Source organism: Onychostruthus taczanowskii, unplaced genomic scaffold, assembly GCF_017590055.1.
Source record: "Onychostruthus taczanowskii isolate IOZ18803 unplaced genomic scaffold, ASM1759005v1 scaffold11, whole genome shotgun sequence".
Classification (NCBI taxonomy): domain Eukaryota; kingdom Metazoa; phylum Chordata; class Aves; order Passeriformes; family Passeridae; genus Onychostruthus; species Onychostruthus taczanowskii.
Genome location: NW_024497629.1, coordinates 12,918,787 through 12,936,113, shown reverse-complemented (window position 1 = coordinate 12,936,113; position 17,327 = coordinate 12,918,787). Strand labels below are relative to the sequence as shown.

At 36.2% G+C, this 17,327-nt stretch overlaps 1 protein-coding gene across 1 annotated transcript in view; it reads left to right on the top strand.

Moving 5' to 3' along the window:
* Positions 1–17,327, top strand: part of SNTG2 (syntrophin gamma 2) — a 209,788-nt gene that overhangs the window by 126,456 nt on the left and 66,005 nt on the right. Inside the window, exons 7-8 of the mRNA XM_041419899.1 lie at positions 3,090–3,177; positions 6,536–6,627. Of these exons, the coding sequence (XP_041275833.1) occupies positions 3,090–3,177; positions 6,536–6,627 (180 nt within the window). The remainder of the gene's footprint in view (positions 1–3,089; positions 3,178–6,535; positions 6,628–17,327) is intronic.

Genomic DNA, 17,327 nt, shown 5'->3' with positions numbered 1-17,327 from the left:
GCAGTGTGGATATTAATGTTCAGGTATGTTTGAAGATTAGATCAAATCACAGTAAACACAAAGAACCAGAATTTAAAAAGAATGCCAGCAGCTTTGCATTGTGCCATTGGCTTGTCTGTATAGATGTATATAGAATTTCCCTTAACTGGGTGTTGACAGTAAAAATGAGATGACAAAGGTCATTAGGTTTTCCTAAAATATGAGTCATGTTTTTCTCTGCAGACTCTCCGCTGTAGTTAGTTGAGATATAGAATCTCCTATTTATATTTGTAACATTGTCCCTGTTGTGTTCTTGAGAAATCCGTGTGAGAAAGAGAAGTGTAATAAACCCTGGACTGGCAGATATTCCCAGAGATACACAAAGCCTGTGAACTGGAGCCAGCAGGAAAAGCAAGCACTTCAGCTGAAGCCCTTTTTTCCTTTGCACACATGAACATAAATGCATGAACACACACACACAGACACACACAGAGTCTTCTTCACTAAATGCATTTAATCAACCTTTAAAAACAACATAAAACACTCACTTCTGCAGTTCTCTTTTAATAATTTTACTAAAACAGTGTAGCAGTGAATGTTACTCAAAAGATACTGGATTTGTCTTTTTTGAACTTGGACTTTTGCAAAAGCTTCAGCATCGCACAGCAGTGCATTATTTAGTGACCTTCTGACTGATAAGACCTTCTTGTGATCACTGAAATTTATTTAGTTCTGTTGGTATGTGTGTGCTTCAACACTCTGACTTCTTCAGGCACTACCTGAAGAATACTAAGCAGCTTCAGGAGAGTATGATACAGTGTGAATATCTTTTAAGCTACTAGTGATGCCGGGAAATTTTAAACCAAATCATTAACATTAGATTTATTTCCTTTTCAAAGTATAATTTGAAATTTTAGAAAGTGAAATCTCATACTCTGCAACAGTTTCTAGTCTACTGTTTCATTTTGTTCCAACAGTTTTTCTATTTGTCTTTGTAAAATTTGACTAATATCTTCCAAAAGTACATTAGGCAATATGTCTGTCATGCTGTGTCCTCTCATCTCTTGACAAATATAAATGTTTGTGTGCAAACAATCTTTGCTTAATTAAGAGGAAACATAGTTGTTCTTCTGTGTTTGCAAAAGATTTATTTCTGTTAAGAAATTAAAATTCTTTCTTGTTATTCCAAAGGTAAAATTAAAGTACTTCACTTCTTTGGCTTATTCAAAAAGGCAATTGTGAATAAGAAAGTGAGTTCTCAGTATTAATTTTATTTGGTTTATATTTTTCCTATTAGATATATCAAGACTACACTTAAAATGTGTTGATTTTGAAATTTTCTATTTAATTATGCAAAACACTGTTGTTTCTGTACTGATTATAAACTACAGTTGGCATTTTTAATAGATTTACCATGCGGTGAAAAGTAAAATGGTATTACAAGAACAGCAGCACATGGTAACAGGATCTTGTATTTTTTGCCAACTGTGACTTCTTCCTGCCCTGATACTTTCTGACATTTTTAATTTGGAAGGGAATATATTGTTGTCGTATGTTTGTAACAGTAGAGTGAGACTAGCAAAGCTACCAATCATCTTCAGTGTTTATTGAGTAATAAATAATGTCTAAACTTGGAAATAGGAAATTTCCTGCATGAAATAAGGGACAGAGGAATTCAGGAGACATAGTTTTCTTGCACCTTAGGATTTAATATACACTGGTTTTTTTGCAGCCCTAACATTGTATGACCTTAAAAAAAGCATGCAAATTTTGCTGCACTGTCATTCTTGTTTACTCCTGTTGTGACCATCTTCAAATGGTTTAGTCAGAAATCAGTGATAATATTATTTTTCTCCACAACATTTTTTCCCACAATGAGACCTCAGGTTCCCTTACAGTCAGTTTTCACAAAAGCACAACATTCAGGTTTCTGGGGTTGAGTCGGTAGCACTGGCTGTTGTATTTTTCATAATAAATCATTTAAAAGCAGACTGAGTTGGGGGGAGATGGGGGTGGAAGAAAAAATAAGACCAAAAAAGATTCTTGGTTTCCATCAGATATAAGCTTGATATTTTCATGTAAGTGAATATATCAGTTTCTGGTGTAAGCATTATTTATGTACACAAGTGGAAAACTTAAAATATTTGAGGTAATCCTGCATCTGACGATGCTGGCCAACGTGGCATTTTGCTAAATCAGTGGTCTGGAACAACACAACCACCAGGTTCCTCCCAGCACATTAAACCATTAAATGCATCTATAAGTCAGTGTGCTAGAGTTAGTTACTTTTCTGCTTGGTGGACGAATGCTCTTGTTGTGCTCAGATTAGAGGCCACAAGCTGTAGCGTCCATTTCTGACAAACTGGGTCAGGGATATGCAGACCCTGTGGGTACAGGGCACATGCAAACCAAACACAAATACCTGTTTCCTGAGAGTCATGAATATGAACCTGGGGAACACCTTTGCCCTATAGTAGGAACTGAGTTTCACCTGAGATCTTATTTGTAGCTCTGCATTTTAAAAATCACTTTATGTGGTAGTGTGCTATGCCCCAAAGTGAATTCTGATGGTTTAAAACATGTCTGTAAATGTGTCTGTGTGTATGTGTTCCCTTTTGGTTAACAAATGCTTACAGACAATAAAGACACAAAACTCAAGACTGTATTTGAAACACGAAAGTATGCTTAATTTGGTACCCAAATAAATTAAACCAAATACTTAAGATCAAGATGTGTATGATGATGTATTAATATATTTCCATGTATATTTCTGTTTGTATACAGAAAAAAATTAATATATTATGTCTACATAAGCACTTATTTCCCTGTTGTCCTGTGCCAATTTTATAAAATCACTTAGTGGAAGTTGTGTTCAGCTGGTATGTAATATCAGGTTGCCCAGCAAATTATTTATTCAGGTTGTTCCACTGGTCTTGCCTACTCTTTTCTGTTGCTGGTGTGGCTTGATCCTCAACTATTCTACATTCTAAGTCAGAAATGCTTACACTGAGTTTATTATAGATCAACAGGAATGTTGATTTTATTGTAAGTAATGTGCTTTCCATGACTGTTCTTTGGTTTAAAGTAGTTGTTATTTGTCACACTGACAGGTACACCTACTGCGAAATGCTGGCAATGAAGTTACCATCACAGTTCAATACCTCAGGGAAGCTCCATCATTTTTAAAGCTCCCATTAGGTAAGAGGAAATTAGTGAATGGGAGTAATTTGTTTTCCTCTTTGCAGTATTCTTGTAATAAGCTGACAGTGACAGAAATAGAAATTCAATCCTTGAGTGCTTTACAGGAAGAAATAAAAAATTGTCTGTCTACTTTACTGTTTAACATATAAGAATCAAATGCATACTGCCTTGCTGCTTATGTATAATTTATTCAAAATAAAACTGAAAAAATATCATTAAAATGCAGTACAGTCATGGGTGATAGCTGAAAGTTTTTCAATAGAAGCTTTGCCTGAATACAATAAAATAGTGTTTGCAAACATTTGAATCATACATTTACACTGAAAGGTACTTTGAAGGCACTTACCAAATAAATGGATAACATTAATTATGTATGTTTCAAAATTACTTTTCTATTTTGATTGGTTTTGTCAGCGGAATTCTGTTGAGAAAACTGAGTAATTTAACAGTAGCAATACTAAAAATTGTATGAACAATACAGATCAGGGAAGTTTGGGGCTCTTTTGGTTAACAGATAAAATATTCAAGTTGCACAGTTGTGATCAGTGTTGCAAGTAGAAAAGTGTTCATAATAAATCAGTTTATTTAATCAGATTAAATGATTTTGCACCATTTTATTTTAACAGATTATTTTCTCTCCAAAATAAGCAAAAAGTTTTGAAATGTGTCTTGTTCTTTGGATTGATTTAGATTTTATTTATTTAAGTTGCACTCAGCTATGTACTAGGTTTTTTTCTAATTTCAGCAGACTCATAGATGTCACAGTTTAGACCTTGCCATTAAAAGGGTGTCAGTCATTTAATCTAGATATTTATACCTTTCAAAAGCCAATTTGGCAGGCCTCTACTAAGCTGAACTATACATTTCATGCTAGAACCTTTCTTTCAGTGCTTACTTCTTATCACTTTCATTTGAAAATGTATGGTCAGTGTTTCTTATAATGAGTCTTCAGGTATGGTCTTCCTACTTTTCATACTAGATCATCAGACAACTCTAAAATTGTGTTGACTGTGGCTTGGATAACTGTGTCCAAGCTTTAACATGATTTTGGGCAAATTAGCAACATCTACCAGTGGTGTCTGTGTTGTTGGCCATATTTATTTGTGACTATGACAGTGCTGCTAGAACTTGTATCTCATATTCTAGACTGACATCACATACTTGAACTGTACTGCCTGTTGTTGGTTAACCTTTGCTAAGAGCCAAACTCCCACTCAGACACTCTCTCACTCCCTGTTCTCAAACAGAACATGGTGTACAAATAGAACAAAAAAGCTCTTAGGTCAAAAGAGATTAGCTACTAATTACCATCATGGCCAAAGGAGAGGCAATGAGGAGAAACTTAGACAAATTTATTGCCTATTAAAATAGATTCAGGCAATGAGAAACAAAGACAAATAAATTGTCCATTGCCTTTTTCATTGACCTTGAGGTTCATTTGATTTTTGTGTCACTCTTTTCCTTACTATTGTCTCTGCCCTTCTGCATTTACCCTTTGTTAAATAGTTTCCCAGAGGCGCTACCAGCTCAGCTGCACAACCCAGTAGTAATGTGGGATCTGGATGGATCTGTCTGTTTCTGGCACAGGGCAGCCCCAACCATTTCCCACTTCTGGAGACATCCCAGCCCTTGCCACTAAGACCTAGTACACGCTCTACACAAGCTGGCTGCCACCTTCACAAGCAGTTCATGTAGGTCCAGCAATATTGGTGCCCTCTTTGTACGTCCTGGGGAGCTTGGCTTTCTCACCAGGAGATACTGCAGCTTCATTGTCTGGGTGGCTGACATCATGGCACTGCTTCCATAAAGTGCTATTTCTGGAAACAGAAAGCAGTTATCATCAGGGAGGCCATCTCCCATCTCAATGTTACCAGCTAGGAGTTTTTGGGGTCTGCCCCTGATTACTGTTCAAAGAAAATCTTTTCTGGAACAGCAATGATAGTGCCATTTTAGACAAGCTACCAGACTGTCAAGGAGCGCAGCAGTGCTTCTGAAATGGGACATCTTGTGCACAAACTGCTTATTTTGGGCAGCTTATCAGACTTGCTTCCTTTATGCAGAGCATGTGGAAATTTTTGGCAAGTAGTATACTACCCTCCCCGGTCCCACGCATGACCCCAGCCTTATACCACATGCTCAAAAAAAAAAAAAAAAAAACCTGCTAGGTATGATCAGACGTGTAAGGAACTTAAGAAATAACCCTTCTTCTGAACTGAACCTGGACCCCCACAAGAGCTTACATGCACCTCTCTAGAATGTTCTGTGTAGCCATTCAAACGAGGCTGAAACCAAGGTTTGTGAGTCAAGTAATCTTTGGTAAATGGCTTGCTATAAATATTCATTCTTGTAGTAAGAAAATAAGCAAATAAGATGGATAAAATTATGGAAAATAGTTCTGATTTAATACAATAAACAAACTGGAGTTACAGAGAATAGTAATGGAGTTACAGAGAATAGCACCCCATTTCATGAAAAACTTTTCACAAGTTTTTTCCATGCACAAAAGAGAATTCCAGTCATGAAGCATCAATGACACATTTAGAAAGCTAAGTAGTAATTCCATTATGCAATAAAGAAATTCCCAAATCACACTGCAGGTGGTGTTTAAGTCCATACATGCATGATTCTGAAGTATCTTGGCTACTCTGGCCATCCCAGAAGACTCAGGCACTTGGTCCCCTACCTTCCAGCATTCAGTCAGACCAGCTGCTGTGCTGGCAGCTTTAGTGCTGTGGTGTGTTCATTTTAACTGCAATCATACTGTCTCTTTACATCAACCCATATCATCACTGTGAGCATATCATCAGGAGTTGCATCTGCCTCCCCTGCTTCCTTCTTATACATCTCCCTTCCCTACAACATCTCATGTCATGGCAAAAGTGCAAGATGCCATAACAGGGAAATATCTACCTACAGTTCTCATGACATTTTTTTTATCTGTTCCACTTCTTTGTTATTGCCAACAAAAAAACCCAGAATTTGACAAGAATTTTACACAGGTTCATTTGTAGATACCGATTCAGTATCGCTTAAAGATGAGACAAGAACTACTTGTTTTGAATGTCTCATTCTCAGTGAAAAAAAGCTTAATCCTGCAAACAGTTAAGCATACAAATAGATCCCATGAGCACAACCCCTCTCAGATGACATCTAGAAACCTTTTTTATTTCTAGACATTAAATATAGCATGTGGATATTTAATTGTCTGTCTTTCTAAAATACAAGTAGTATTTCTATCTTGGTTTGGAGAATTATATTAAAAATTCTTCCTGTGTTTTATAGCTGGAATAGATACTGTCTGATATATACATATATTCTTAACATCAGCAGGTCTTTTTCTTGAACTGATTTCCAGGTTCCCCTGGACCATCCAGTGATCACAGCAGTGGAACTTCATCACCCCTCTTTGACAGTGGCTTACATTTAAATGGAAACTCAACTAACACGGTATGCAAATGAATAATAAAAGCAGGGTGGGTGTGAGCTCTATAAGTTCTTTTCCCATTTTGAGCTTCAAAATGCTAGAGTAAGACTAACCTAGTTGTTTTCTTGTTGTTTGCTTTGATCGATTTTTAAGTGCTTATACTGTAAAATTCTGTACTTACAAAGTCCACAACACATGACCCTGAACTGCTAGGTTTTTACTCTGAGACAGCTGAGACATTTGGAAGAGTGAGCACAGTAAGATTTAATCATTATTTAGACATGAATTCATGTGAACTTTTGTCAGACTTTGTTGCATTATACTGTTTAATTCAGCTGGAGATGCTGAAATGCAGGTGAAATTAAGAAAATAATGTAAAGTTGAATTCTTGAAGGAAACTTTTTTTTAATAGGAAAGATAGGGAGAAAAAGAGAAAGAACAAAAAGAGGGAAAAAAAATCTCTTTTTTTAACCCAGAGGATATTCAGTTCTTTTTTTCTGCAGTGAACAACTGTGATTAAATTAATTGCAGCATTGTGGGGAAAGAAAATAAGTTCTTTTCTCCAGGAAAAGTGGTAGTTACCAAAGAGCATAGGATGTCTTAGTAAGCAACAGTGCTATCCTTTTAGTAATGAAGATTGAAGATGTAAAAACTAGCTGTACAAGGACATGGACCTTCATGCTCAAAACCTGTTCAACACCTAACAAATCTCAGCTCTAGTCTTTCAGTTGGATATTAAATTATACAGAAAGAGTACCCTGAATGAATCCCATTTACCCTGAATGGACAGAAGGCTTCTCCTCTCTTTTCCTTTTTCTTCTTAGACAGTGATATAATTGTCTGATGCTTACTGTACTTCTCTCAAGCTTTGCACTTCTTTGAGCACTGTCTCTCTATACTGCTCCTTAAAGCTTGTTTTCATCGGTTAAAAATATATCCATGAATGATAGCATAAAGGCATAATGTAGAATAAATAAATAAATAAATAGAAATATGCTTCTGTGCTGATACTTGTACCGCAGTGTTTGGTGTCCACAATGGTCATAGATACAAACGGTTTCATGTTTATTTGCTTGCAGTTATCCAGATGATTATTAATTTGAACTGCCTTGTACTGTTGTCTTACTAAACAATCCAAACTTCAGGATCCAGCATTCTGCAATACCTGTCTACAAGGTTCTCTGCAGGCAAAGAAAGTCCTGTCTGCAAAGAGCTTACATTATAAGAAAAGGGCTATGGCAGTGATTGCATTAGCACATTTTAGTAAATTAGCACCTACTAAATACTAGAATGAGTGTGTTGTGATGATTTTTAAGAATCATTGTGACTACTGTGGGAATTGCATACTTGTAACTTCTCATAAGTGGCTGGAGTTTTGTAGACTTTTAACAGAGTAATTTAGATTTAGCACACAAGACAGCGCACAAAAGACTGCGTATAGGCTTGAAATATAAGCAGAAAAACAAAAATTAAAAAGGCAAAATAGTAAGGTGCTAAGTTGATTTTATACAGCACTTAATTTTCCTGAAGCCTGACATAAATTCACATGAAGAGCTATGTATAAAATAGACACTATGACCTAGAAGTGGAATAAACAGGGCAATCTACATCATAGATCATAAAAGTCATGCTCTCCCTTCACAGAAAACAAAATAAAAAATTTCTAGAATCTTATTGTGAAACGCAAAAGCATGGCCCTATGTATTTTGAGCAGAAATTACTGGATTTTGAGATGACACCTGTATGATTAAACTTTTCTCAAGCTGTGAGTGTCAGTGAGCTGTGATCATATCTTGAAAAGTGGTTATGAATGTGTTTCACCTACCATCTAGTGAGCACTTCTATTTTATTCAATTAAATATTTTCAGTTTTATGGTAAAGTAAAAGCAGAACTGACATTTCCTGTAATGCTAGTGCCTAATAAAACTAATGATATTTGATTCCTGCTTTTACATCATCTTGGCTGGGGAGATCTGACTCACTTTGAAGACAGCATCTTGCAAATTTGTGTTGTAGTTTTATGCACCTTCCTAACCACACTCAGATCCATGCCATAATACACAATGCACCTATATTTATAAGTGGAAATTCTACTTCAAAAACCACACCATGTAAAGGACAGGAGAGGAATGAGAGCTAAGGAATTACTCTTGTTCCAGTTTTACCAAGCTGTCATTTTGGATGTCTTCTGAAAAACAATACTGAGGCACTACAGTTGGCTTCTAGCATAGAGGCAGTAGTTTAGCCATCTTAGCAGCAAAACCTTTCAGCCTAATAGGATTGTACCATTTTCAGTTCTGGTACTGTCTTGCCTCTGTTAGACCTATCTCTGTCACCTCTGCTGTGAAGCATCTGCTGTATGTGATGTGATAGCATCTTCAGGATTTATATACATCTTCTGTAATATCAGAGCAGTTTGCAGTACAGCATTTTAACGTGGTTCTCTGAAACCCAGAGAAATGAGCTGAAGTGATCTCTTCACACCTGATTATTTTGTGCTTGGGCACTACTGTGACAAATGCTGCAGGGATTGACAGTGGCAGTCACATTCATCTGTACCTTATAGGTGGTTTATTGAACACAATGTGAACTTCCAGAGGGCAGCATGCAACATACAAAGGAGGTGGTCTCAAGGCTAGTGAGTACAGGTTGTTTACCTGGAGAGTTCTAACTCTAGAACAATGAAAAAGTGCTGTAGAGCTATCCTACCAGATGTCCAAATATCCTAGACATCCAGGCCAGCTCTCTGGAGAAATTAGTGGTGGAAAAAAAAATACTGTAAATAAAACAAATTACTGTTTAAGACACCATGGGATAATATGACAGTTACAATGCAAAGGCAGAATATAATAGGTTTTCATTTGTTTGAGAATCCGGCTTCCTGGAATTGTCTAAAAGTGATGTTCTAACAAGTGAAGCTAGACTAGAGTAAATTGTTGTTTTCCGTGTGTTCATGTAATTTGAGAACTCTAATTTTGATAGTGTGTGTTAAGGTTAGTTGGTTAGATGAAGCTAAACAGGCACTTACATTTTTCTAAATTGCTTTAAAATATTTTTCCTTGATGCCTTTGTTTTATCTGCTAAATTAAATTTTGCCTTTAGTTTTGCTTTAAAAAAGACATTTCCTACTTCATCATCAAGTTTTTAAAAAAGAAAAAATACAAATGCTCAGCTCTTGATGGGATACTAGAATGCTACATCTTCAATGTCTATGGTAGTCCTAGTTTCCAGAGTGAGAGAATGATACGACTCAATCCCAAGCACTAAATGGCAAAAAGAAAGAGGATTCAAGACAGGGAGGTGCACACCCTTGGGGAATGTATGACCAGAACACTGAATTGAGATTGAATTGATGTCCTACATACTAAAGCTTCAATACTCTTGCTTTTTTGAATATTCCTGTAGTGTCTTCCATTTTCATATAAACACCCCATTCTTAAAGCTTATTTTATTCTTTGGTTTTTGTCATCCTGTACCTTGCTTTAAGAAGAGAAACTTCAGAATTTCAGTTCAGTATCTTTTCTATTGGCATGATTTCATGTGTGATACCTGTTGCCTCTTCTAACTCTTGATCTGAAAATCCGTGATTTTCTCATGTAGTATGAAAGCAAGGTAACTCTGAATTGACTTCCAGTTCACAGTGTATCATTTGGCAATGTAAATTCATAAAATGGATAATGTAAAAAATACAAAAGAATCTCATGTAGACGTACACAATGGTTACTGTCATTAATCGTCACCATGTCTTCCATTTTTTGCTGAAGAGAAAGGTAAAACAGAATAAACACAGCCAGTAGTTTGGACTTCTGTGCTGAAGACCTTTATGAAATGAGATGAACACACCACAAATCAGTTTTCCTCAATTAATAAAATTTGAAATTACTATCCCTATTCTACCTCAGTGGAAGATAATCCAGATTTTCTGTTCCTGACTATACCTCTCAGAAATCCTAGCAATAGAAGCCGGAAGAAAACTTTTAAATAACACCTTCCTACTTCACTACAACAGAATTATAAGGAAAATCTTTTGGATTTACAAGGTTTATTTAGATTTAGCTGTACAGAAGTGCTGTATTTTTCTAATTGTGATTAGAGTTGATTGGCACTTTCACTATGACATAAATGAAGTGAATAAAAAGTATCTTTACAAGTCTTATCTTTCCTTTTATTAATGTCCACAGTCACTGCTAATCCTTTTAGCAGAGTTATTTCTTCCAGTATTTAACATTTGATTGATCAGCTTGATCGTTTCTTCTGCACAGAAATTCCCCAGTTTGTTAGGTATCTGGTTTTAGTTCTTACTTATATATATCTTCCCCATACACAGCCCTTGCATGTGAATACATTTTTGTTATAGTTCTTACGAATTTGCTCATTTCAAGCAAATTTTCAGCAGCAGCAGCAAAAAGGAAAATGTTTCTAAATTTGATGTTAGTATCAGGAAGTTCAGGTACATGTGAAATTATAGAGGAAACTGAGAGTGAAATTGAGGTAACACGTTTTCCCTCTAAGCCGCATTCAGTGTCTTTTCACAAGCTCCAGCAACAAATTGACACTGATGTCAGAGAGAGAAGCAAGAGTCAAAGCTCAAATTTATCCTGAGGGGTGTGCAGACTGTGTGAAATTCAAAGAGTTTCCCTAACCTTGAGCTAATTTTTGTAAGCCAGGACATCATGCCTCATTTGGGGATATGAAAGGCTGACAAAAGCTGCATCTAACGGCTGAAATTTGAGTACACTTGAATTTATAGTGTAAAACTATAACGATCTCAACATTGTATCTTTTCCTTATATACATTTAATGTTGATGGTTTTGATTTCTGACTGCTATTGTAGTTTTTGAGCAGTCATAATTACTTTCTACTTTTTGTGCTGAGGTTTAATATAAACTACTCTGGTCCCTGTCCCCTACATCCAAAGGAAGAATATATCTGGAAAGGTGTTCCAGGCGAGGTTGTTGAGGTTACTCAGAAACCAATTACATACTAGCTCAAAGGAAACAAATTAAAGAAAAATGTGCAAGATTCTGACAAATAGTCCATATGTATTTTCTAAAAATATCTTACTCAGGCTCTTACGCCATTGTTTCATTAAAAAAATAATAATGTAATAGCACCTAGCAGCACAGATCTAATGAAATATTCATTAATATTTCCATTGTAAATCACCTCTAGAGAAATTTCTATAATTGAAAGGGTTTTCATTTGTTCCTCAATGGTAGAATAATAATCCAATTGATTTAAAAGCATAGCTATTACAGTGAATGAGGCAGTGTAAGTTCCTAGCATGTACTGCTATACAGGCTCTATGTAAACATCTTATATAGGTGCTCAGTGTTCTGTAAACTCATGTATTAATCAAAAAGAATTAAATGTCTTAAAGAGCAATCATTATATTTCAAAAGCATATATCTGATGCAGCATTAGAATTAAAAGTAATTTTTTTCTCTGATAGGAAAGGAGTTTTTCACATGCTTTTTCACCTTCCTCCCATTTAATTAAACATCTGTCAAGTAAAATATTGTAGATAGAGCTGTATAATTAAAAGGTGCTGCTTTCAGTGAATTTTGAAGACATCATATTACAACTCCAAATTGTTACTTCACCTGAAAGAGCATGTTTCCTCTATAGAAGCCTTTATCTATTAAATGATTCAGTGATGCATAATTTACCAGATAAGTACTGTCTTCTTAAAACTGTCACAGAATTGTGCACCTGCGTCTATGAATTACATTAAAAATAAATAAATACAGACCCTCTTCTGAATTCATGCTGCATCAAAGGATGCACAGGTATTTTTGATATCATAATTAAATCCCTCTGAATTCTGAGACAAATTGAAAGCTCTGACTCCTACCTGCAGTAGATATCACCATAATTTGTTTTGTTGTCTGGGCATCACAAGAGTTTCATTCATGTCTCTACTTCTGGCCATAAATTTGGTATTTGTGTTGTTCAATGATTAAAGCAAGCTAATGTGAAATTCTTACTGCTAAATGGAGCAGTCATGTTTTCTTCTCCAATCAACAAACAGACCCTGCTTTCTGTCTGTCCGTGTAATAAGTATTAGCAAACACTCAGCCATACATAGGTCAGATAGGTTCATTGATATACAGAAAATCAACCTAGCTATCTATACATGTATACACATACACATTACACATGCATATACATACATACACACATACATACACATACACAGATTGAAAACTGTAGAGACCCCATTGAATTCACTCTGAGTTGAATGTTGCGAGAAATTACGTAACTCTAATTCTCTTTTTTCAGAATAAGTGTAAGACAAATCTGTCTGTTTGAAAAGTGTATTATATTGAAGGCTCTTTTTTGAGTATGCTGAAATATTTTTAGTAATGGAGCTTTGACAAAACACATTTCAGTTGGCATCAAAAAGATGCATGAAAGCTAGTGTTTTCTAATCTAAGAGATTGTCATGAAATCTACTGAAACTTAATGGCCAATGTGTTCAGTTATAGCTTAAGGCAATGAAGCTATGCCAAGTTATTTTAGCATTTCAGAGTTATAGGCATGTCTGGAAGACACTCTTAGTCATATGGTTTAATTTTAGGTAGTCCTGTGAGGAGCAGGGATTTGAGTGATCCTTATGGACCCCCTCAACTTGAGATACTCTATGCTTTTATGTTTCTATAATTTAAGCCACAGAGTTGTTTTTACAAGGAAAATATATCAATATATAAATATCAATAATGTTGCTATACATATTTTACAGAGAGATATTTTATATTCATTTCAGAAATTCTCAGCAATGCTCACTAAAATGAAAACAGCAAAAATTATTTTGGGAAATAAATAACAGCATCATCATTATCATCTTTTTTTGAACCAATGCTGACAAAGACAGTAATCAAGATTAGTCATACCTCTTACATATGCTTTGTAGAAATATAAATTTAAGGAACAGGATCAAGGCTTTAATGATGCACTTTGAAATATTAAATCCTCTAAATCAGAAAATTGATAAATTCCAAATTATCAGTAAAAGGTTATATTTTTTCCTAATGGATGTCACACTTGATTCTTATTTCATAAAACGGTACAATCATAGACATATTTAGGTTAGAAAAGACTTCTAAGATCATCTAATCCAACCTGAACTTAACCAAGAACGGCCGAGTCCAGCACCAAACCATGTCTCTAGGTGCCCTGTTCACATATCTTTTAAAGATCTCCAAGGACAGTGACTCAATCATTTCCCTGGGTAGCCTGTTCCAATGCTTGACAACCTTTCTGTGAAGTTTTCCCTGATATCTAACCTAAACCTCTCCTGGTACAACTGAGACCATTTCCTCTTGTTCTGTCACTTGTTTTTTGAGAGGAGAGACCAGCCCCTACTTAGCTACAACCTCCTTTCAGGTAGCTGTAGAGAGTGATAAGGATCCCCTCAGAGCTGCCTTTTCTCCAGCCGTCATCCTTGGGCACACCCAGGCTCATGTTCAGCTCTCAACCAGGACACCGTGGTCCTTTTGCACCTTTCCAGTGATTCTACCCCCAGCCTCCAGCATGGCAGGGGACCATCATGACCCATGTGGAGGATCTGGTGCTTGGCCTTGTTGAACCTCATACGATGGATAGAGTCTGTCCAGATCCCTCTGCAGATCCTTCTACCCTCCAGCAGACAACACTCCCACCCTGCTTAGTGTCCTCTGCAACTGACTGGAGGTACACTTGATCCCCTCCTCCAGATCACCAATAAAGATGTTAAACAGGACTGGCCCAAATACTGAGCCCTGGGGATCACAATTTGTGTCTGGCTCCCAGCTGGTCTAACTCCATTCACCAGCATGCTCTGGGCCCAGACATCCAACCAGATTTCACCCAGTGATAGGTGCACATCTCCGAGTCACGGGCTGCCAGCTTTTCCAAGAGAATGCTGTGGGAGACAGTAACAAAAGCTTTACTGAAGGTAAATATAGATAACATGCTCAGCCTTTTCCTCATCCACTAGGTCTTGTAATCGAAGATCAGGCTGGTCAAGCAGGACCTGTCTTTCCTAAACCCATGCTGGCTGTACCTGATCAGGTGGTTGTCCTGCATGTGCCACATGGTAGCACTCAGGATGATTGCTGGTCGAAGCCCCACTCAGCCTGACCTTGGATACTTCCAAAGATCATCATTGGCTTTCTGCAAAGCGGAAACTGTAATATGACATTAAAAATACATTTAAAACCAAGCTTAATCCTGCTGAGTAATGTGACCCTGAGTATTTGTGATTCCATGTAAATTAACTCATCTTCAGCCTTCCTGAAGCCCATGTTTAATGAAAAAGCTATGTCAACTTAAAATAACACTGTGGCTGCTTTCAAGGTAGGGCCCTAGCTGGAAATTAAATTACTAGAGAAGGTTCAGAAAGACTTTCTTCCGATGACAATATTTCTCTTGCAGAGATTTAAAATCAATGACAGTTTAAAAGAAAGTAAGGTAAGATAACTGAGTTTCCCAAACTCTGCAAATTATATGTCACAAAAAGAGGAAAAAATTGACAGTCCCAGCCATCTGGGATCTTTTCCCTTCCTTCCTATGCTCTTAGTAGAAATGTAATTATAGAGACAGGTCTGATTACATCTCTCCAGTAGTGGACTTTATGGACTTATTCTACCTCTTGAAAGACTTTTTGGTTGCACCATAATGACTAGTTACATAGGTGTTTAAGAAAGCACTAAAGCACTTGCCTAAAGTGTCATTCATAGGTCAGTGATTGCTAATAGGATACAGTCAGGACCTCCTCCACGTCAACAGTACACAGCTGTCCCAGGTAGGTAGTGATTATATGTCATTAAAACTTGATTCTTGTTCACTGTTCTGTCAAAAACGAGGGTTTTGTGTTCAATCCATTTCTTAATATGCAGGTGTTATAAGCAAATTGGCATTAATTGGCAACATTGTTGGTGACCTCAGCAGAAAACTGAAGGTATAAAATGACTGAGAGCACAAAAGCTGTGATTACAGAGATAATCTCTATTTTAGTCCTTTGGAGGAATGATGTGAAGAGTTTTCAAGATGAGCAACAGCAGCTGTTTTGTGGAGAAATGCCTTGAAAGTCAGACAGCTCACTACACTGGGTCAGACCAAAGAGCCATCCAGCCAAAAAGCTGGTTCCCAGAAGATGCTCTCAAGGGAATGCAACAGAGGAAATATGTAAAGTTATTTCTAGGGAATATTGCCTGCACTTCTGGTGACTTCTGGCATAGGTGCTTCATGGAGCAGTTGGTTATATAGCCTAACACATTAATTCCCTGGTTTTAGCCTATGTCTTTTACTTCTAATCAATACCCCTGCTTCTTATGTGAAAATGCCAGGTGAACCACTGGTTTTTAACCCCTTTCTCTGTTATTTAATTTTTTACATATCTCAGTCATAGAATTCCTTCAACAGTTTCTTTTCTAGACCAATGAATCTTTGTTAACCTAGTTGTTAAAAAACAAGTCTTTCAAAGATCTAGATTATGAGCTGTAATTATTTGTTCATATCCCATTGGAGTGTGGGAAAAGTTAATGTTGTTTTTCTTCATGTGCATTGTTATACATTTATCTACTATATTTTTAGCAGTTTTTATCTCTCATTCAGTATAATGAGCTTCTTCCTCAGCCCTTTCTCTTGTTTTTTCACTTGCTTCCTCCTGAGTTTTTTATTTTTGTCCATGTGTTTTGAAGAGGATATATCAAGGAATCTCAGATTGAATTGTTAATAGATTATAGGTTAAATGGAACAAAATAGCTGCTGGTCCTATGATAGTATTTTGTTTCCATGCAATGGTCTTACAGACATATGTATTCCCTGTTTTGTCCTTAAGAAGATGAAAAGGGGTAATTCCAACTTTATGGTCTACCATAAACTCATTAGTAGAGTATGTCTTCATAAGAAATACGATTTGAAACTTAGACTAGCTTGACATCTTCCTACCCTTTTGCTGTTCTTAGCCATTAATGTTCAGATCAAGCAGTAGAGTTTCTGCAGTTATGAGTAGTTTGGAACTGTGGGAAAAAAAAATTTTCTTTCTAGTGTGTTTTTCAAATATCAAATCTTTGAAATTGTCTGGGGAAGACCCATTTGCTTTAGGAATTTACAGCAGTTTTAACAGTTTAGTATTTTGACATGAATATTTCTGTACTGCAGTTTTATATCTTGGGGTTAATAGATTTTTGATCAAGTGATGGTGGCCAAGTTTCCTCTTCAATTCATTTACCTAATGAATAGCTGCAATGTACATTTTCTAAAATTCTAACTTTTACTTCCATTGAGATACTTTTTCTTTATGCTGATACCTACTGAAGCATTTGATTGAAGTGTAAGGGACTCAAATGGAAACATTAAATTGCCCATGTGACCTACTTTTTTTTTTTTCTGCCAAATGCTCATAAATTACCTAGACTATTACTGAATATTTATCAGGTTGTTCAATAATCTGACAAAAGAAGTACAACTAATAGTTCATAAGAAAAAAACTTATGTATAAATTGTCTAGATGTTTTCTGCATCTTGAGAATTTAGGAGGTGGGAACAATAGATGATGCTGTTGCAGGAATTTTTATGGGATTTTTTTCTCATTCTTGGATTCAGTGATCATAATCAAGTATTTATATTTGACTGCAATAAGCCACCTTCTGTTTTATTCTCAGACATTTTGGTTTCCAGACAGACAATGTTAGATTATGTTGATCCTTTTCAACTTCAGATTGCATGGGCTTCTGT